The sequence below is a fragment of the Gadus morhua genome, chromosome 9 (assembly GCF_902167405.1).
Source record: "Gadus morhua chromosome 9, gadMor3.0, whole genome shotgun sequence".
In the NCBI taxonomy this organism is placed as follows: Eukaryota; Metazoa; Chordata; class Actinopteri; order Gadiformes; family Gadidae; genus Gadus; species Gadus morhua.
In genome coordinates, this window is record NC_044056.1 from 17,074,832 (window position 1) to 17,097,042 (window position 22,211).

The 22,211-nt window shown below is 44.1% G+C and overlaps 1 protein-coding gene across 6 annotated transcripts; it reads right to left on the minus strand.

The window, feature by feature from the left end:
- Nucleotides 1-177: 177 nt before the first annotated feature.
- cnot1 (CCR4-NOT transcription complex, subunit 1) lies at nucleotides 178-21,254 on the minus strand. 6 transcript variants are annotated; one of them, XM_030366946.1, is made up of 49 exons: nucleotides 21,119-21,254; nucleotides 19,569-19,862; nucleotides 19,343-19,450; nucleotides 18,984-19,082; nucleotides 18,633-18,701; nucleotides 18,175-18,229; nucleotides 17,852-18,055; nucleotides 17,014-17,182; nucleotides 16,595-16,721; nucleotides 15,798-15,908; nucleotides 15,502-15,672; nucleotides 15,201-15,328; nucleotides 14,803-15,043; nucleotides 14,490-14,609; nucleotides 14,167-14,289; nucleotides 13,887-14,038; nucleotides 13,556-13,706; nucleotides 12,633-12,846; nucleotides 12,380-12,505; nucleotides 11,922-12,046; nucleotides 11,406-11,692; nucleotides 11,242-11,320; nucleotides 10,855-11,094; nucleotides 9,950-10,090; nucleotides 9,682-9,861; nucleotides 9,349-9,465; nucleotides 9,144-9,254; nucleotides 8,850-8,927; nucleotides 8,440-8,617; nucleotides 8,038-8,171; nucleotides 7,466-7,762; nucleotides 7,204-7,344; nucleotides 6,917-7,021; nucleotides 6,695-6,814; nucleotides 5,826-6,020; nucleotides 5,475-5,617; nucleotides 5,231-5,339; nucleotides 4,919-5,088; nucleotides 4,569-4,800; nucleotides 4,202-4,450; nucleotides 3,928-4,091; nucleotides 3,711-3,828; nucleotides 3,507-3,608; nucleotides 3,209-3,382; nucleotides 1,757-1,906; nucleotides 1,442-1,622; nucleotides 1,158-1,290; nucleotides 901-1,035; nucleotides 178-691 (listed from the first exon to the last, which is right to left on the minus strand). In XM_030366946.1, the coding sequence occupies exons 2-49, from the start codon at nucleotides 19,668-19,670 to the stop codon at nucleotides 613-615; spliced, it is 7,137 nt and encodes a 2,378-aa protein (XP_030222806.1). In that variant the 5' UTR covers nucleotides 19,671-19,862; nucleotides 21,119-21,254; the 3' UTR covers nucleotides 178-612. The 6 variants fall into 6 exon arrangements, with proteins under 6 accessions (XP_030222806.1, XP_030222805.1, XP_030222802.1 ...); XM_030366945.1 differs by having other exon boundaries at nucleotides 8,038-8,192; XM_030366942.1 differs by having other exon boundaries at nucleotides 8,038-8,192; nucleotides 10,840-11,094.
- Between the last annotated feature and the right edge of the window lie 957 nt (nucleotides 21,255-22,211).

Genomic DNA, 22,211 nt, shown 5'->3' on the forward strand with positions numbered 1-22,211 from the left:
CATCCTACCATTACTGACAATTGTACAAGTGCCAGGGAGAAGATTTTATAGGTACAGATAGACATGACAACACTAATTGTCACTCCTCCCAACACACAGAATGGACCCCCATCTCAGTCAGGATGACAATCCAATGAATTCAACCTCTTGCCGCACATCCAAAAAGGCTCAAAAAAGCAAAACAAAGAGCAGATAGCCGTTTTATTGCATCCTCTACTTTCCATATTGACTGAAAAAGAAAAAGTCAAAGCAGAAAAAAAAAAAACTTGTGGGAGGGAGGCAAACCAGGGGTACGTGTCTTTACATGTATTGTTACATTTGATATGGACACTTTAATTTATCCACCTAGTCATTCAATCCCCTTCCCCAGCCCAGATATTTACAAAGGATCAAAAAAAAATATATTTAACAGCATGTCCAAATCTCTCTTCTGAACATCAGAGAGACAAATGACAACTCAAACTCTTCAGATTCGTATGCAGTAGTCCTATCCATTGTTTGAGCGAGTATCATTGCCAGTTTGTCCAGTGCCAACAGTAAAGGAGGTGGTGTGTGGATGTGTGTTAGGACCCCAACGTCTTTCCCATAGACAACAGGTTTGGCTGGGATAGACTAGCTGGCACCAGTGCCTTCCATCACCTGTTGGGCCTGCTTCTGTCCCATACAGCACTGAGCTACGGACTGGAACAGCCTACAACAAGGAGGAATGAACGGTTAACATCTATAAGTACTAACCCAATTGGTGTCATTAGGAAGGAGCAATATATGGAAGCTTAGCCATTAAAAGTTCCATCAAATAAAAACTAATTTGTCATCACAAGAAAAGGTGGTTACTGAATTGGGTGAAAGGGTCTGGTTACCTACGGTAAATCCAAGCATCTTAACTCATTGCAAACTTACTTTTCAATCTCAGGTGCACAGTGCACAAAGTCGTGGCTCCAGAACTTGAAGGCAGGATTTTTGATGAGCTCAATAAAGGTGATGAGAAGCCCCCATGGATGTGGTCTGTTCACGATCAGCCTTTCCAGCAGAACCCTACGTAAAAGAGAACACAGCCGGAATCAGACCTAATTAAGCTTAATGGAAGTCAAGCGGTCTGGAGTCCCTGCCAGCTGATACTACAGATATATGTGTGAGCTGGAGACCTGAAGCCGTACCTGGTGATCTGCTCCTGGATGGCCTCGGTGTTGGCCTCAGCAAACAGGTAGAGCATGGTGCAGCTGAAGTAATGGGTGTGGCTGTTCGGGTAACGGAGCTGATTGGCTATCGCGTTTAGGAACAGGTAACGCCCTGCAGAAAACATGTCAAGAAGGAGTCAATCTGCAAGCCTGATCAAAAATTGTTGATGTACAAAGTATATCATTCCTTAACACTTCAATGAATCAGAGTTCATTAATAACAAAATGACCGCTAAAGGCACATGCACATCATATGTTCTTACCCTCCGTGTCCAGATCAACAGCCAGGTTTTGGAAGATGTCCATGTGTGCAGAGTGGGTGATTGTGCTCATGGATGGGGTGCTTCCCTTGTTGTGGATGTGAGCGATGGCCTGCGTCCCCACATACAGCACTAGGGCATTGATCAGCTGGATGTTGTAGCGATTACCGGGCTCGTTGGAAACCTGAAATGAACCGCAGGTTAAGAGAGGGTCTTTAATGACCCCACGCCATCAATTCAACACAAGATATAGAGGAGAAGCAGAAACTATTTCATTCTCTTCAGTTGTCTCATATCTTAGTGGGCTCTTGGTCCTACCTGCAAGTTGCTGCGCAGCTCTGAGAGGAAGGTTACTGGTGAGCGCGTCTTCAGGTAGGAGTCCAGGTCCTTCTTGAACTGGGAGGGCATGACCCCGGTGAAGTTGGTGAGGATACGAGGGGCAATGTTGATCTCGCTCAGCATGTCCACCTGCAAAAAAAACATAAGACACTCATTTTTACATTTAATTCCTTTTACACAACTCTCTTTGGCCCATCGTAGCAATAGGAAATAATGCTACCATCTAGGGCTGCAGGATATAACGGCTATGTAAGATATATTGATATAATTTCCAAGGGGATACAAGATTTGACAATATCGTTTATATTGATACATGCGATAAAATGGTCAGTTTCCGCCTCAAGCATCTGTGTTTGCCTTGGAGACTGTGAGCGCGACCCCTCCCCCTACCACTCTGCCCTTCCGAACGTGCCGTGTGCAAAGACGCCTGAATCCCGCCCCCTCACAAACACAACAAGCATGGAGGATACCGGTAAAGGAAACGAGACGGCGTCGTGAGACGAAATTGTTTCAAAGATGAGAAACAACGGCTCCATAATATGGAAATGGTTCAGGTTTAAAAAAAACAGATGAGCAGCAGCTGCAGTTCATCTGTGTAGCAAAACCGTTGGCTAAAAGTGGAAGCACGACAAATCTTTTCCACCATTTACAGCAGCGGCACAAAGTGCAGTATGAGGAATGCGTAAAACTCTGTGGCCGCGACAGCTTCTTCTGCCCCCAAACCAGGGCCTAGGGCGGCAAATGTGTTGGGGGCGCCCTCTGGTGGCGCCCTTAATTAATTAATAAAAATATACGAAACAAGCAGAATTAAAACAAACATGTTCCCAAATTGAACGGAGAAGGGAGGGGGCAGGGGATTAAAGTTAGGGCGCACTGAAACCCTCACCGTAGTACGCAGGACAATGCGAAGTAGCCATCTAACTCACTATCGAAAATATCGAGATATACATCGTCATTCATATCATATTTTGCCCGTATCGTGCAGCCCTACTACTATCAATATAATACATGCAATAGGTAGCTATGCCTTTTATACTAAACTAAAGTTTTCTATAATGACCTCAACTTAAGGGCTGATTATGGTCCCACTTTCACGCAACGAAAGGGGGTTACGGACCCTTTACGTCCTTGCGGACCCTCCTTGCGGACCCTCCTTGCGTCCACCGCAAGGGCCTGACATGCACCTCCCAAAAATTGTAACCTTCCGTCGAGGCGACGCAGCATTGAGGGCTGCAATTGGTCGGCTCACTAAAACCCGACACAGAACCAAAACAGTTTGAGGACTTTGTCTAAACGTCTGTGTGGTCCTCGCGCTGTGTGAACGTGGGACCATAATCAGCCCTTTAGCTGATCTATCCACCTGTTGTGAAATCATGTGCTGTGGCAAGGCATCAAAAGGTAAGCCTTGATTCAGTTTACTTGGCCACTCACCTTAAGGTTGGGTGTGAAGGGGTCAGGAAGCCTCATGTTACGCGGAAAGGCACTGAGGATGAGATTGCGGAGCTGGATGCAATTGGGTGGGATGACGTCACAGAAGCCGTAGTGGTAGTCACACAGGAACTCTGGGAAGTCGTGCAGCAGTACCAGAAGTACGCGCAGTGTGCCCTGATGAAGTTTATAGATATAAGACACCGCTCAGATCAAAAGTCCACATTATGAAATTCGTATGCAATGTACAGGTGCAGCAGATTTAGCTTGGTAGGGTTTATGGTGGTTCATGTTGGTGTACCTTGTAGAGAATTTGCATAGGTTTGTTGAGCTCTACATTCCTCAGGAAGGGGGCCAGGTACTTGAACAGGTCGATCAACAGCTGAGCATACATGGGCCAACCCTGGAAGACAAAGAAATACAATTAAGACTTCCATTATGTGTAGGCCTAATCCAATTAACAAGTGTTGGTGTCGCAGGATGGTGGCGAGTGTGTGGTCCACACCTTCTGCTGCGGCGTGTGCGCCAGCATCCTCGCAATGAAGATACGGTGGGAGATGAGCTCCAGCCAGGCATAAACAAAGCCAGGTGCTTTGGTGGGCCGCAGGATGTGGAAAGTGTTACTGGAGGGAGGGAGAGCCGCGTTAGAAACACTAAGGACACCATTGGGAGCATTGGGATAGAAGCGCTTGGAGCCCATCGGGCTGTAGGAGGTGTCCTACCAGAAGGCCGTGAGGGTCTGGAAGTTGATGGTTTCCAGGACGTGTTCCGGGGCGTTGAGCTCCAGCAGTAGCATGATGAAAATGCGATGGTAGGGCAGCTGTTGGAACTCGGTCTGCCGCACGTCATGGTCCTGGATCAGCACACCTACCACAATACCCAGCACCTGAAGACAACCAATCACCCATCAGTCAACTCCCCTTGCAGACGAACCACCTCTGGTTCATCTGGTACTGTACTGCCATTCAGCATCGGTTCATGGCATGTAACCAGTACCTTGTTGAGCAGATTGATCTTGGTGACGGTGTTGGTGGCCTCTCCAGAGTGCTTGACCAGCAGGGCGATGAGCCGGACGAAGGCGTCCAGGTTGTGGTAACACTTGGCCCTGATGATGGCTGCGCTGGCGGCAGGGTTGTGCTGCTGCTCGGCCTGTGCCCGGTAGCTGATCTCCACACACATCTCTGTGCATAGCCGGAAAAACCTGGTGATCAGGTCGTCTGTCTTCAGGATGCCCTGCTGGTGCATCTGTGGAGAATCATGCGATGGTTAAAACATACACTCATCCATTAAACAGCTGCGATCTGAAGGATTGGAATCAGCCGTTACTTAAGGGGGAGAATGTAACACGGAGGACCCGTCTTACCTGTCCAACAAAGGCAGAGAAGGCCTTGGTGCTGTCTCTGCCGGCTGCAGCAGAGTGGTACAGGTTGACCCACTCCCTCAGCAGGTATTCTGCCTTCTCTCTCAGGCCCGGAGGGTCGTCGTACTCCGATGCCTGGGAGATGCCAGAGTGCATCATGAAGTTGGGTCCTCCATGAGCTCGGTCGATCATGGCCTCGTAGTTGGAGCGAACGACATCCATCAACTGGGGCAGACTGGGAACGGAAGATGGCGGGGAAAGGGGATGAGTACAAAACAATTTCATTTAATCCTGGATCATAGCTTCTCTTCTGGAAGGAGGACTACACTGTAGTTGGGAGAGCCCTCCTTTACCCTTCTGGTGCGTTGGCCCTGGAGTGTGCGCTGGTCCTCATCAGGGTCTCGATGGTGTGGAAGAGGTCAGCCTCTGTGATGTGGCCAACACTGCGCTCGTCTACCAGCAAAAGCTTCACCAACTGCATGGCAAAGGCTACTGCCATGTAGTGCAGTCCATTCTCCATCGACTAGAGGAGACGAGAGACAACCGGTTATCCTGCAGCATCTTCCCGACATTCAACAAGCATGCCCATCAGACAAGGCAGATATGTCGTCTCCGGCAATTTTCAGTACGTCGTGATCCAAGTAATGCAGGTGTGTGCCGTGTACCTGTGCCAGGTGAAGGTCGTACTGCTGCATGTTAACCAGATGGTTTCTGATCAGCAATTCCACAGCCTCCACGTTGTACTTGTACTCATCACGGCACTCAATCAGACACCTAAACAACCACAAGAGAGTCATTAGGACATTCAAGATTGTGACTTATGAAAGATGCACATCTTGAAGGGGAGCACTATATCGGTGAAGGCATTGGTAACAGTGTTTTCAGATTCTGGTCGGTCTTCCCGCTCACCTGGTGATCTGCTTATTGCACCACTGCGGTCCATAAGCGCGTCCGTCTTGCAGGGCTTTGAGCACTAGTAGGTGGCACTCTCTGTAGCGCAGCAGCAGGTCAGCATCAGCTCCGCTGGTTGCATCTAGCAGACCCTCCACAGCCTAGAGAACAGAGGCATAAGCAAACACAATTCGGGTCAGTCTTTGAAATCAAAGTTTGAGAAACAAAACGCAAAAATGGATGCAGACCCGCTTGAAAAGAAGATGTTCGACATTTGTCTCAAACCGTTAGCCCTTTAACAGATTTACAGCTATAGTCTACATAGGCTGAAGAACATGGCTTCCATGAAATAACTAGTCACCATCTCACCTTCTGCAGTAACCCAAGTGCAGCGATGCCGTCCCTGGAGTTCCGGGCCAAGGCCACGGCTTCCAGCAGGCTGCGCAGGGCTTGTGTCTGAGGGTTCAAGGCCAGGGCTGGGGGGATGGCATGGAGGTGTTGCTCCAAGTCCGCCATGCACTTGTCGTAGATTTGAGCAACATCATCAGTAGCCCATGCCTGTTGCTGTTGCCAGATAAGGGTGTATTGTTGGAATGAATTGGTAAAAAAAAAAAAAAAAAGGCATCATTTTTGACCAAGTTGAAGCCAACAATCTCAATCAGCACAGACAATAGACGTGGCCCGCGTTTAATTTTTTTTAAATAAAGCCGCTTTAACTGTAAACTGCAGGAGTGTTAAAATAAGAGTAAGCAGCATGGACAATGCCGAGTCAAGCATTAATAAAACCCTGAACTTTTTGCAAGATTAAGAAAAAAAAAGCCATCTTTATTTTGCAAACAATTCATTTAGGCTTTGAATTATCGTTCATTAACTGTGGAACATGAAAGAAAACTAGTTGTTTTTTGTCAGTTACGAATTGAGGCCAATGTTTATTTCTTCAGAAGGTTGTTTTTTACCTGGCAAACCTCCAATGGCAATTAGCATTTACACTTTACATCGTGACTGCAAACTGAACTTCAAATTAAACAAAGAAAACCAATGAAAACTAGTTACGATTTATTTGACGTCATTATGTTTGCAAAAATCGACCTATAATCACTCCAGAAAATAAGCGGCATCAAGTTTTGTTTCGTAAAATCGGGACGCAAGCCGCATACGGTACCTAAAAATAAAAAAAGTGGTATTGGTAAAATAAAATAAATAACCAGAAAGAAACTCAATTGTACAACAGAACGTACCTTCATTGGTTGGGCGAGGAAACCGGTGGGCTGAGAGAGGTCATTGCTCGGGAGGAAGCCTGGAACATTCCTTGCAAACTCCTCATACACGGCCAATTGTTTTGGGTCCACTCCTCCCACCTACACACAAATACAGTTAGCCAGGCCATCACAGGCACCACCGAGGAAATCCTCTTCGAATGCAAGCGTTAACAGCAGTAAAGCCTATATGCCTTGACCCACCTTGAGTCTGATCTGCTCAGGCATGCGCTCAGCCTGGTAGGTCAGCACGACGGGGTCACAGTAACGACGGCCTTCCTGGCGTGCATGCTTCCTCAGCTCAAACTCCTGGAAGAAAAGTCCACATCCAAACGAGTCAGACCCGCCCAATGGTTTCACTCTCCGAGGAAAACAATGGAAAAGAGTCAAGGATGGAACTAAATATAAAACATTTGTTCATGCTGAAACCATGCACATTATTTAGAAGAACCAAACTACACAACCATCCTCGGCCCAAACAAAAGTCTTACGGTGGCCAATCTCTTGTCCATCTCAGGTCCAGCCTTCTCTACCGCCGTCTTCTGGATGAAGCAGCAGGCCAGTTCACAGTTATCCTGGGCAATCCTGGCTGCAGCCTCCTCCATCATCTCCCTTTGCTGAGGGGTGGGAGCCTGCCGGGACAACGATTGGAGCAGCTTTAGGAAAGTGGAGACCTCTTCAATGCCAAACGACTGTGCCTGTTCATGCCCCGTCAGGTACCAGCGCATCAGAGAGGCTCACGGTCCGACCTACCCTCAGCGCCGCGGCGAAGCTGTTCTTGAGGTTGGTGGCGATGCTCATGAGGAGGGGCTCCCGGCACGTGATCATCGCCATGCCGGCGGTCAGGTTCCTCATCATGTGGTGCGCCGCTACGCGCATGCGAGACTCCTCCGAGTCCAGGGCAAAGTCCTTCCTCACAATCTGCTCACAGGTTGTCATGGCAATTTTGATGGAGCGGTCGACCACAGGGTGCACCAGCTCCTGGACGGCCCGCTCGACTGACTGCCGCACACACTGCTTCAGCTGAGGGTGGGCCTGCAGCAGGGGGATCTAGCATGGGACGGAACACGTTCAGGTTAAAACCATCAACGGGCAGATCTAGAAACTGGAATGAGGTTTAGCAATGGGAGGGGCAGCATAGGCCACTTAAACCATCAATTGTAGTGCAAAAGACCAGGACTCTGGCAGTACATGTCCAACATTTTACTTCCCCAAAATATGTCACACTGTAACTGAGGAGCATTTTAAGAACGCTGATGACAGTAACTTCCATCTGGCCGATACCACTAGATGGAGGCTGAGCCAGATGGGGGCCTCGTACGTACGTTGATGTTGATGTTGATGTGCGGGGCCAGGCCGGCCAGAGCGTAGACATTGATGTCATGATAACTGAACTGTGGGGTGGGGGGCCCAGTCGTTGTGCAGGCGGTGGTAGTGGCAGCAGGGGTAGAAGGTGCAACTGCAAATGGAAGAAAGTCTCCTGTTGGTTACAAAACGCTATTTTGATTAAAATCATGGAAGGGGAAGAAGCACCGCCAGGCTGGATACAACGCAAATCAAGCAGAAATTATTCACGCACAAACCTCGTCAAAAGGCTCAAAGTACAAACGTATATGCAGATACAAACATAAAACCATCCGACGCAACGTTCAGACTTGAGGAGCAGACACTGAAAAAAGATAGAAATTTTTAAAGAAACGATTGAGAGCATTGAGCCGTGAACCCACCTGTGGTGACAATAGGGAGCATCTCCTCTGGAGGCTTGGCCTCTTTCTTTGGTGCAGACAGCTGCTCCTCCAGGCTCTTCAGCTTCTCTTTGTCCTTCAGCAGCGTACCCGGCTTGAGGTCGTTAATGTCCAGAGACAAGTTCTTACAAAGAACTTCAATCTCAAACTTAAGGTTAAGCTGCAAAGAGAAACAATTGGAAACATTGGCTCGATGAAACACAACCCTAACAGGTCACTTTAAAAGCCAGTTGGCTAGAACGCCAGTTTTCCTTGTTCACAAACAACCCTATTAGCCTTTAACTTTATCCCAACGACTCAGCTGACAGAGTCTGAACAATCTTACAAGTCTGTCTTCTGTCAAACCCTTGTGCTTTAACTTGGTGGTGGTGCAGATTGGTCAACCACCTCACCTTGAGGTCATGCTCCTGGTGCAGCTCTGCTAGAACATTCATGATGGCCATGGTCCAGGGGTTCTGTGGTCTGAACACCTACAAATGCACACACATGTCATTTCAACCCAATCTAATTGAGGCTTTTCATTTTTCCTCAGTATCTGTGCGGCAATAAAGTGTAATGATGAATATACCGTCATTAAATACCCTTTTCTAGGCAACCATAGGGCATTAAAGAGCTGATCAGCCCCTACATTCTAAAAAAAATATTTTTACTGCAGAAGCAGTGAGACAAAATCCTATTCCACTTACCACACTGCGTAAACTGGATTCCAGTACTTTGGCCACAAAGGGAACAACGTACAGGAGTTCTTGCTGACCCTTCACATAGGCTTCCAGCAAGAGAGACTTCACTTCCAGGTCCTAAGAATGAAACAGATTGGCAAAGGGATTGATTTAATGGCACCAAGGTGACAAGAATGTCCACTGACTAACAAATGCAAATTAAGTTACTGACCGTGTAAAGAATAGGCTTATTCTTGGCTAGGGTGATCATGCCCAGCCAGTGGCCCAAGTTCTTCAATAGGGAGCGATCAGAGAAATTGGCTGCAGCCTTGTCCGAGGTCAAGAGCACCTATGATACAAAATACGAAACAGGGAGTTTAGATAAGGCACCTGGGAAACATTTATGACAATGTGTATTCAACCAAAAATGGCCATAACATCTGGTTTAATTCACACCAATGGCAAATGTGTGTGGGAGGGGCAAGGTTATTAATTGGAGACTGAAAGGTCAAGGAATCAAAATCTGCTTAGCACCAACAACATTTTTTAAAAGCTATTCATGTACCCTGATATTTCTGTAGGTTTCACTGAGGACCATCTTCCCAAAGTCTGGGTTCTTCAGCGTGTCCAAGAAGTTGGAGTACAGGCTGTGGAAGTTTGGCTCGATGCTGACACGCTTCATCACTAGGTACTGAGACACCCAGGGCATGAACTCCTCCTTCACAGTTTCCTTCAGCTCCTCCACCTGACCAGAGAGAAACGGATGTCAGATTCAGCCCAGGTTCACAGAGTTACATTGGGTGAGGCCACGTGGCCGAAGACTTCTACTATACCTTCTGTGTCATGTTCGACTGAGACAGGTTGTTGAAGATGAAGGCGATCTTTTCCTGGACGTTCTCCGGCGGCTCTACAATCCTCTCTGTCTGGTCGGTGGCTACCAACAGTGTGTCTATGTTGGTTGTGTTTATTGAGGGCTGTAGACAATTATAAGTTAAAAGTTATAAGTTAAATTAATTACCTTTGTAATACGATTAAACCATATTTCGGAAAGATCTGTGTACATTTTGTGTGTTCAGGCATCAGAACATAATGCGGATGAACTGCAGAAAGGCAACTACCATAAAAGAGGGATAAAAACCGGAATCTGAAGTCGTCCAACCAAAACATGATAAAGCATCGTGGCCCCAATTTTGTCTTTTTCGCACTAGCCTGCCCACAATGCTGTCGGCCTTTTGTGTGGTTCACGTATAGGACCGTGTTTCCACACGACCCAATGCATAATCCCAACAAGGGTTATTAATGCAATTTAGATGTGTATGAATCCAATGTATATCCAAACAATACTGTATCCATACTTCTGCTGCAGATATTTTGAGAGGCGCCCTTTGGCCAGCCGCTTCTAAATTAATGAAATTTCTCAATATTTGTAGTATGTGATTAGAATAGTTTTCTACATACAGAGGGAGATAGGTAAAATATAAACTGTGGGAAAAAGAAATGATACATGGCAAGAGTCAAAGCTTATTGCAACATAGGCTTGAAGGATAAGTAACAGTTAAAAGTCCACATCTACTTCGACAGGGCTGTCGAATCCAATTCCCTCACTATACTGCATTACAATTGCAGAGGGGTGGTTCAGCTGAACACAAAACAGTACTTGCAGTTGTTTATGTGTATTTTTGTTAAATATGATATAGAAGTAGGTAAAATAAATCAAACACACCATTATAGTACTTACGGGCACATCCTTCTTGAAGCCACTGGGTGTAGGTCTTGCGATTGTAGTGGTTTTGGCCACAGTAGTTGTGGCGGTGGTGGTGGTGACCAGGGTGCTAGCCTGACCAGGCTGCGGGGCTTTGGGCACACCAGGCTGCTGGGACTGAGCTTGGACCTGGGCCAGGGCTAGGCTGCCCGGGGTAGTGATGGAGCCTTGCAACTTCACCGGAGGGTCCCGTGACTGCTGGCCATACTCGATATACTGTACACACAGGATATGGAAAGTGCAGAGCGGGAGACTTATTTATCTTGGAGTTGCATTCTTTGGCCCAAACCAAGTCTGGGACAAAGTAAGAAAATCATTAAAATTCAAAACATGGAAAGGGGAAGATTAGGGAAACCTGTTTACCTCTTGTAAATGATGGGGAAATTGCAAGAAGTGGCCAATTGAGGCCAAGTGTTGACAATACTGAGGATAATCCTTCAATCTAGATTTGAGATGAAGGAAAATGTTAACCTTCTGATACAAAGTTGAATGATGGTAAATGTTTAACAGGGAAAATGTTTGCATACCTGTTTTTGAACCTGTCTAGAGCAGCAATTCCGAAGTAGTACATTTTTGATCCAAAGGGTTTCCGCAATGCTTCAAGAACATAACGCAGGGCCAGTCCTAGAGCCATGTAGGTGACCAGGCCCTTCTCAATGATGCCTCCAAACAGGCAGGCGGTGATGTGGAGCTCCTTGTCTGGGTACTGGGGGAAGAACCGATACTCCTCGAATAGATTGCGCAGCATGCAATTGAACACTTCTCTCTCCCGCTTTATGGTGGAGTCCTTGAACCTCTGCAGCATCTCCAAAACCTAGAAGGCGCAGGAGGAGGATTATAGTTAACCAAAACTTACTGGAGAACAATGCTGCAGGCCTATACATTTTCACTACAATTAAAAAAGAAATGATAGTAAGTAACTCAATAGCTTTTGACAACTAATAATGTCAGCGACAACTGATGGGACAATGTGCTAAAACAGGACATCGCACAGCCCTACAATGTACAAAGTTCAGACTCCTCTAGTGACTAAAGCTGCATACCTCATCTACAGACATGGTGGGGTGTGGTGGGTGGTTATAGATGCGCTGGAAGTAGCTGTTGGCTTCATCATCGATCTCCTTACTAAAGTGCTGGTTAGCCTCTGGCCACACCTGAGAGAGGTCCGCTATAAGAGAAGAAAGGAATTAATTAAATCCACATTGTTGTTGGGTTCTCCTGAACAAGTTACAAATTGAAATAGCATGACTATAGCATCCATGCTCAACATGGGTCCCAAACAACTCAAGGTATTAGAAGGAACCAATCAGTTTACGCAGAACCCTTGGTTGGTGCCAAACGCACATTAAAGTGGAACCAATAGACTTGTATTGGAATTCTGATAGCACTTATTCAATGACATTCCTCATGAAGAGCTCGGATTACCACACCATAATCAGTCACTAGTATGAATGCATGAATGAAGTGGTGAGGAAATGCAGTATTAGGCACGTCTTCTTACTCTGCTGAAAGGTTGGTGGGTTGAGTCCCGGTGTGCTCATCTTCCTTGTGCCGAATGGGTCACTAGTTACTGCAGGCATTCCAAGACCAGAACCAATGCTTGAGCCAATGCCTGATCCAAGAGGACCTAAAAGTAGGACATATATAAAGGGAAGACAAGATCTCAAACAAACCAATAGGTGAGGGATACAACATGAGGATGATCATTTCTGAATTGTGTTTTTGGGCAACAAAGTCGTGAAAATCTTCAGTACCCGAGTCCATGCCAGGAAGCTGGGAAGACAGGCTGCCGATGCCCCCAAAGGCTGTGCTGGGGTTGGGATTGGTCAGCGGTGGGAATGCTTTGGCTGGGGACTGTGGGTTACTGAAAGCAGAGCTCAGTGAAGACGGAAAGCCCTGCATGTTTTGGGTGTGTGAGGTGGTGGAACCACCGAGATTCAGGGAACCCATGGCGGACAAAGGGTCAATCTGTGGAAAGATCAAGAAAAACAGCAATGAAGGGAGAAACATTAGAAGACACTGAGACGCTAATGATACCAACTATTCACTAACATTAAAAAAATAAAAAAGTAAAATGATCAGTATTAACAAGCTGCAGCCACTATACACTTGAGGCTAGCTCCTCACTGGACAACATAAAAAAATGAAATGCATAATGAGCATTCAAAGTTTGTCAGGAAATAATATCCAAGACTGTCGCTTGAGTGAAGTCAATCCGAAGAAAATGCTAGACAATAAAAAACGTATCAAGAATTATAATGTTGCTAGCACTATACTCGTCTACCTCCAGACGTCTTTACCCAGAAGAATACGCACTAATCCATTAAAAAGGTTTGCTTTGCAAGTCTGGACAATCAACCTTTTAAAAGTGTCAATTAAACATTACATTGTTAAAAGTCCATTCGCTCTTACACCTTAATCTTCAAAGAAATACTCCCATTTGGGATGATAATGATACAGCAATTTTCATTTTGCAAGAAAGAGTTGCATAAAAGATTAAGCACCGGTCAGGTTTCAATTGAACTTAACCACTATACGAATAAGACGATGAATCTTCATGACTCAATGAGAACTACCCCAATAACTGGATAATGGAATAGCCCAAAAGGTACAACTGAAATCTACAAACAACATTAAAAGGGTCTTATTGGGGAGGGATGGTCAGCGAGTGCGATACCTGTACTGGAGAGATGGCATCCAGGCTGCTGGTGCTGGGTGCGCGGCCTTTGGGCATCACTCCTGGTGGCGGCTGGCGGGCTTTGTTCATCACGTTGCTGCAGTTCGCCACCATGGTGAGGATAGTCTCAGACAGTTCCTGGGACACACTCCTTCAGGAGGAAAATATATAACCGGGACAATGTTTAAAACATCTCTGCTGTGATAGCACTCCAGGCACTAAGACACAGGTTAGACAGTCTAGCTGATTTGGGTTTACTACCATTTAAACAAAGTGGAGCCACCTGATAACATAACAAATAAACATTCATTGATGGCAAGACTTATCTTACCCAGCACAGGACTGTAGGCAGGCCAGCATGGTGGCCAACGTCTCCGGGGGCAGCTGGGCGCTCTTGGGCTGGTCCTTGTCTGGAGCCAGACCTCCCATGATTGATGGGCAGCGCCTCTTCAGGAACGTCACACACGCCAGAATGAAAGGCTCCTGAACAAAGAAGGAATAAAATAAATAAACATTGGACAAAGTTAGGCTATCACAGGTCCTTGTAACCAGTATTCCATGCACAAAAAAAAAAAAAAAAATCAGAATTGGTATTTATTTATTTGACTTACCCCGTGCTCTCGTATTTTATCCGTCAGCCATTTGTCTAGTTTGAGGTATTCACGGCGAGAGGCAAGTGCAGCAAGATCAATAACAAAGGCAAACGGAGTAGCATTCAGCAGCATCGACAGAGACTGCGGGAGGAAAAAGATCATTATTGAAAACGTATCATCCACCAATCGGTCTTACACTTAGTTGGACCTCTAGTAAGATCATGTCCATGATCATATAAGACAGTTGGGAGGCCTAGGTAAAAACTGGCCGAATAAGACAGGTAGACAGAAAAGATTAATCTCTTCGGTAGTTAATGATAATTTGGTCCATTTGAATGTACCTTCAAATCCTGGGCAACATCCAGAATACGAGAGAGCTTGGCCTGGTCGTAATGTTCGCCCCTCATGTACCACTCGGCCATCGAGTGCATGATTAGCTGGCGGATAGATGGAGACTGTCCCTAAAATAAATACATATATTCATGTTAAATATTATGCAGATGAGGGTGGCAAAGTTGATCTCTTCACGTTCCGATTCAATCAAAGAAAAAAAAAACATGAATAAGCACTGGAATTCATTCTGGAAATGAGAAGATATTAGACATCGGAATCGGAATTTTAAAAATGGATGCAACCGAGTTCAATTGAACTTACCTGTCCATGCCAGGCATAGTGCAAGATAATGGCTGAGTTAGGGTGGTTGCCCAGGAAGATAGGCATGAGGGTGGAAATTAGCTCATGGCGAAGTGTGTGCCAGGAAGTGGAAATCTGCAGCAATGCCAGAACCAACATGTCTGGGCAGTGCTTGATGGGGAAGCTGAACAGCTGCTTCACCGGCTCATACTGGCCAACCTCTGACAGTCTGAGTAGGCTCTCTACCAGGTCCAGGCTTTTCCTGTAAACCGAGTGGGCAGAGAGAGTATAGGATAATTAGACATTTAAATTAAAAGGAGTTTTGGCCAACTACATTATTATAGAGTTAAATCCAATCAAATTAATAAACTAGATGATCACATTTCTATTGTGTCAAGAGCAGCCAATTAAATCCGTACCAGGTTGCAATCTCCTTATTGTCATCTTCAGGTGGCGCCTTGAGGATGTCAATGGCTACTGTGTGACATGGGTAGTCTGCGAAGCAAAATACCTCCGGACTCATCAGGGAATGCTGGATGAACGAAAGCTGTTGAAGAAAGAAAATACAACAAATCACAACCGGTAATGGCTTCCAAAAACAATCTACACGTCTAGTAATCATTCTACATGTTAAATACAGAATGAAAGTGCAGAATTTTAAGTCATAATAAAGCAAGGCTTAAATGTGTGCACGTTTGTTTAAAGGTCTTGATAAGGTACCTGTCCCTCGGCATGTTTCCATGGTCTATAGATGAGATCAACAGGGAACAGCTCCATCGCCAGGCCCCTTACAATGCCACAGACCACAATTTTCAGGCCTTTACTGTCCCGGATCATGAAGCCATGGTGGTCCAATTCATACGTCACCTCCTTGAAGTTTAGATTGGGGTTCTAAAGCAAAGAGGAAAAATTAAGTTACATACCAAGAAACTTTAAGACCCACAGGCACTTGACCGAACAAGAAATATAGCAAATCTGGATGGATTTTATGATAATGAAGAAGATGAATGACTTGCCACTTCTTTGACCACATCAATGAAAACATCCACGTTCCAGGTGTGTGTCTGTGAGCCATCACTTTTGTCCTTTCCATCACTCCAGATGCTGCTTCCTGGAGTCGAGATGGACTGGAGGAGACAAACTAAATGTTAAGACAGAGTGAAGCATTTCTAATCCAACTCAGTTTTTCCCACATCGCATGTCGACGCTAGGGTTGCCGCGGTGTGGACATTTTCACACCGACTAATACGCTCGTGTCAACACCGGTATTACCAGTATAAACGGTATTAAATTTGAAACTATAGGTCAACCGCCATCTTCTCCGTTCACACTCGGTGACAGCGGCTGGCAGCGCGCCAATACTCGGCGTCTTATAGCGTTCTATATATATATATATATATATAATAGTATAATATAATTTTATATATAATATCACGGCCAAAAGCTCTGTGAGCCTCCGGATGGCCGTAGCGCGGGGAGCTCACGTAGGGATTGGGCTTTACGGGGTTTGTTTATCGGCGTTGCTATGTAACCGGTCTTGTAAGGAAGCACGTCAATTCTCGGCGCGACAATTCTCCCGCACAGAGCAGAACTGTGGCCTATTCTACACATTTTAATTTTCTTAATTATTATTATATTATTCATTTTTACTGAATTTGTTTTTTATTACTGAAAAAAACTAACAAAAAAAATGTGTTGCCGGTGTGCAACACCGAGTAATTGGTGTTGGCCTCAACACCGGTAACACCGGTAATACCGTATACCGCGGCAACCCTAGTCGACGCTAGCTTTATCCCCAAGCATTCTTGTTTACCTGTAGTGGAATGCCATCAGCCAGGCCAGAGTGAGTCCGAGCCATCATGCCCAGGACCCTGGCTACCTGGCTGGCCGTCACCTCTCTCACCCCATACTGGAGGATTATGTTCCTGCACTCGTCCATACTGGAGAGGATGAAAGGGACATGAATAGAGTGGATGATTATGTTCCAGAGCTACTTCCCAGGTGCAAACTAAAACTTGGTCAGAAACACAGATTTCTTGTCTTAGTTGAGAACTAATGTGAATTTAAGAGCAATGAAAAATCTAGATTCTGCTTAAGGTGTAAGCATAAATCTATGCGATCTTAGTGCTGCAATGAAATCCCTTCTTTTTTTTTTTATTACCATAGAAATTGTCTGATCCCCGCATTCAAAAATACGACTCTCATTTTAATTTAATGAGATGAACGACATACCTTGCACAGAAGCCATAGCCAACTTCTTGCATGAAATCTGCAAGAGAACTTTCCATCATGGTCTTGAGTAGCTCTCCAGAGTCTGGTAGGATCCTATCCATCAGAATGTCGCGTTTTTCAGGGTATAGCAGTGGTGCAAGCACCACAGGGCAGCGCTCCTGTGGGAAATCTGGAGGAAAATAAATGACAGTTATCAGAAATGAAGACATTTCCAGTATCCGATTACGTGGCAATTAGGTCTTTGCATTACTGATGCAAGCAATTATTATTTCAAAGGAGCTTGCCCATTTGTGGAAAATAAAAAAAGTACCGGTAATATTAAAAAAAATTAAGACGCAGCGAGACTGCCGCCAAACGGGCCAGCCACTGAACATTAGCAAACAAACTTATCATAGTCACTAAACATCATTACATGCCGATGGGGAAGGCTTTATTTTTGATTATTTCAAGTATATCCGGCTCCAAAAAACATAACATGTATACACAAGGGTGGCAGTAGCTCAGGAGGTAGAGCGGGTTGAAGGTTGCTGGTTCGATCCCTGCTCCTCCTAGCTGAGGGTCGTGGTCTTGCTCCTTAAGCAAGGCACCTAACCCTAACTACTCCCGACGAGCTTGCATGGCTGACTCCGCCGTTGGTGTGCGAATGGTGAATGTGAGGCAATCTTGCTTTGAGTGGCCAACAGGTTAGAAAGTGCTATATAAATGCGGCCCTTTTACAATTTTAAGATTTGAACTAAAATTATTTTGTATTCGTTGATGTTAGCTTGAACTAGTGGTTGTTTCCTCGAATACACCCCTACTGGACAACTGCCAGTATTTTAAAATCCTCTCAAATTACCTCTGCAGAGAGTATTGAGGAAGGCCTCAATCTGCTCTTGCCCTACACCACTGGCTCCCTTCTGGCCGAACAGCAGATGGGAGAGGAGCAGGTGCAGGACCTCTATGGCAATGTCCTGGAAGCCACCTTCCTGATTGCCTCCAAGGTCTGCGTCCACGTATGACCGCAGAAGATCTGGAAGCTTCTGCTTGACGAAGACGGCAGCTTAAAAGTAAAACATTAAATAGCAGTGATTAGGAGATGAACATGCATGATATTTCTGTACCTCTCTTTAAACTACTGTTGAACAAGCAGAATCAAGGGAAACAACTTTGTTTACTTACCAAAACCTCGAAGGTCTGTGTTGCTGGAGATCAACAAGGCAAGGCCAAATATCACCTAAGGAAATACATTGTAAAGATAATGGTACACGCAGAGCCAAGCATGTTACTTCTGTGTGTTTTTCCATAATATGAATTACAATGACAAACAAATAATTGGTGTCACTGGTTCAACCACTTGTTGCAAGCCAGAGTTGTACTTCAGGATTTTACCAATTGAAGTGAAATGTTTTCAGTGTAAAATTATATATAAGAATATTCTATCCTATAATCGACTTTTTTTTTTTAAGAGAACCATTGAATAAAATGATTCTTCGCTCCCATGTATCATTTAACAACATGCTTAAAATAAGAGTATCAGTAGAGGCTAAAGAAACTACATGTTGTCAAAAGAAAATGTGCACAGCGCATTGTGGCATTGTTAGGCCATAAATATCAAAGAATCAGGGAAGCTGACTTACCTCTTGGACCTTGCTAAGCTTCAGAACTTTACTCAGCTGAGTAAATAAATGAGCTGAAGGCTTCAAACTCTGAAACACAACGATTACATATTATAAAAAAAGCAATGTGATGGGCCGTCTCATGCAAGAGTAAGATCTCTTATCAGAAAAAAAACAATTCAAAATACATTTCGGAATTTATTAAAATACGGACCAACTCTTCATGGGGCCTTATATTTTTGACAGTGTTAACTTCCATAGCAAATTTGGACTGCATTTCACCAACAATATTTTTTTTTAAATTGTCATTAAAATATCTTGCGTTAACTCACAACTTGGAAAATAAATGACTAGTACAACAGCATAGCTTACCTTCTGGTAATGCAGGGGATTGTCAATGGCGTAGCACAGAGAAGAGATAAAGTTTGGCTTTGAGATCAGCGACACACACTCCTGGATCAGAAACTGAGTCTGTGGTAGAGAGAAAAAATGTTTGATTGAAAGTGTGATTAAAGTGATCAATTGTTGTGACCAAAGGTCGTAGTCACACAAAACGTATGATTACCACCAAAATGTCTGTCAATATAACATTGGCCCCAGGAAACATTTAAAATGTAGCATTCAATTAGTAATGCATGTACACAGGTAACTTACACCATCCTCTTGAAGATGGTGGTATACATATTAAGCGATTATAGTATTATTGAGAAAACACTGTTATTGGAAATTACCTGATGGAAGTCCTTGCCGCTGCTTTTACCATCGCCACTGAAATCCACATGAGAGAATAGACAGCGAAGAAGATGCCTGTCTGCCTCAGGGCCGTGACAATTCACAATCTGGCAGATGGCAAAAAAAATATTATGTTTTTAACAAGGTGTTTAACTAGATACAGAGTGATGTGATAGCTGCCCTACTATCCACGTGTGTTTTACAAGTAGTATTGCCAATACTCACATGCTGTATTTCCTGCTGGCTGGCTCTGTAATTTTTTTTCGTTAAATTGTCCACCAGGTAGCTGATTTGAGACAAAGCCAGCGAGAGCGAGTCAAGATTCATTGCTGTTCGGGGCGGAAGCAGGCGGCCGAGCCCGGCGCAAAATCACCATTATTCCCCTTTTGTCCCTTCAATGATAGGTTACTTCTGCTCCCCCCCCCCAGAAAAAAGTTGTTGATATTGTGTTCCAAATGATATTAGTCCGTGGCTCCTGGCTCTAAGGAGAGTCCCTCAGTTTACAGTCATGTTCAGCGTCTGAAAAGGGAAAATGGGGAAGTCATTAGAGAAATAACGTCAAACGATGCTGAGAATTGGCAAATAAAAACATCAGAACACATTGAAGCTATTTTACAAAAAGGGTAACAACAAAAACATTTTGTAAAGGCTTTGAGGCCTGCTAAAGTCACTGATCAAGACGCGCGCCGGAAGACGTCTTCGTGTGAATTAATAAAACGCGAAAAACTCCTTTAAGTTTCGTATAAACAACGGCCGTAAAGCATTGTGGGATTGTCTATCAACGCATGAAAATCTGTTTTGAACGGCTAGTGTTATCAATGATCGTCTGGCCTATGCTAAACCGCGACACCAGTCCAGGAGTAAAACATGACGCTAACCCACTAGCCTAGTTATACTACAATTACTGTTTCAAGTGAATATAAGCCAATTTAACAACTGATACTTATCATTATGTTATTTTACCCAAAGACTCGACAGAAAACAACAATAAACAAGTTTCCTTCATACCAAGTGACCTTAGTTTAAGCCACCAATGGAAACAAAGAACAAGATCACGTAGGTTTTGAGCAACGTTATCAACGGCTATCGGCACATTGCGGAACGTACAAACCTAGGACTTTATAACATATAATGGGATGGCTCTCTCATTTCTTCTGTAGGTTATATTACAATCGAGGTGAATACGGATGTTTAATATATCATTATAACCAACATGTTTAACAATTCAACTTTGGGCACATACAGTTCACCCACACGGGGAAATTAAACAAAATATAAACCCTGAAAACATATGTCTCATTGTGACAATGAACTTAATGTCACAGAGGGTTTCAAACGTAGAGAAAAAATTGTCATTCACACTCCTTTAATAGCTACATAAATGCTAAAAAGAATAGCACTAACACTCATGGAAGCTAACGTAGCATTGTGGCGTCCACTTATAAGGGGGATACAGACCTAACTTCGATTGTCCAAAACATCCAGTTAAATTAGATTTTTTAAATATGCAGTTATGTTTATAGCAGGATATTTAATGAGCTGGACGGGCCCGTTCGCCTCGCTCCGACCACTGGAAACGCAGAGGCCGCGGGCTGGAGGGCCGCGAGTATTGCCTTGCCAGCCTAGCTAACGATAGCTAGCTAGGCTGCATAGACTCCCCGTGCTAGTGACCAACACAGTGAATCCCCATTATCACACAGCGAGCTACAGTCTCCCTTGCGAGTTTCATTAGAAAACTAGAACTATGTGATAAGCATCTTCAGTAGAAAACTCACCATTCTTTCAAAAAAAATGAATTAGGTTTTCATCCGTCTTTCTGTTTCATCCACCAAACTTATCGAAATATGAGTGTCGCTCTGCGTCCTATTCAGTTAGATTTTTAAAAAATAAAATGGCGACTGTCACTGCCATAGCGCGTTCACAGCGAATGTACGAGCATTTGCTCGTTCTCGTGATAATAATAAAAGTTGCCCGCGTGCACGTCTATAACTGAACTGAAGACAACCCACCAACGGGCATGAATCGAATACATGGTAGGATTTATTCCAATGAAAATTTACCTACGATGAACATTGAGAAAGAAATGCACAATTACTTAAAAGACATCACATCATAAGGACAAAATACCAACCCCAACATTTACCCAACCTCAACAACTATGACAACAATACTAAAAGAGAATATGCCTTATTATATCAATAATAATAATGGTAGTTTAGGCTGTGGCCCAACTGGGTCCTACTACAATAATGAGAACACTCAATGTAATTAAAAAAAAAAAAAAAAAAAAAGACCAAATCATTCATAATTAAAACATAATATAGAGCATATTGTGCAAAGAGGGCAATAAGCCTATAACTCACTAATTCAACTTTGATGTTGATGTAATTTATCGTTTATTTGGCCTAACATGATCAATCCATTATAACATATAGACAACAAGTGTGTTTATTTCTTGTTATAGATCATTTGTGGCTTCTTCCATTATTTAAAACGATTTTGTTAAGTTATTTCCAATTATAAAATAACATTACAGTGAATACAGAGACAGTAGGCTACATTATTTGGTATGGTTCCCTGAATTAAGAATAAATAATAACTGAAATAGAATAGTGATTATATATAGTCTATATAATCAAATCGTATTTCAAAGGACAAAGGGTGGCCTAATGAATTAGCTTTGTGTCATCCATTAACGCATGGCAAAATGTTCTTGAAACACACACAAACGTTAGCCTAAAAAAATATTTTAACAAATGAATAAAGATTTGATTCACAATTAGTTCAGAAATGCTTTTTTTTTCGACTTGTGAATCGACAAATGGTTTTAATGGCATTATGGACCATTCAACAGAGTTTAATATGTGG

What these genes read in the sequence shown, in the direction of transcription:
- cnot1 (XM_030366941.1), bottom strand. Translation starts at nt 19,670, where the DNA reads ATGAATCTTGACTCGCTCTCGCTGGCTTTGTCTCAAATCAGCTACCTG. An exon ending in GGAAACATGCCGAGGGACAG is followed by an intron (nt 15,329 to 15,501) that starts GTACCTTATCAA and finishes TTTCTTCAACAG; the next exon opens with CTTTCGTTCATCCAGCATTC. An exon ending in CGCACACGCCGCAGCAGAAG is followed by an intron (nt 3,609 to 3,710) that starts GTGTGGACCACA and finishes TTTGTCTTCCAG; the next exon opens with GGTTGGCCCATGTATGCTCA.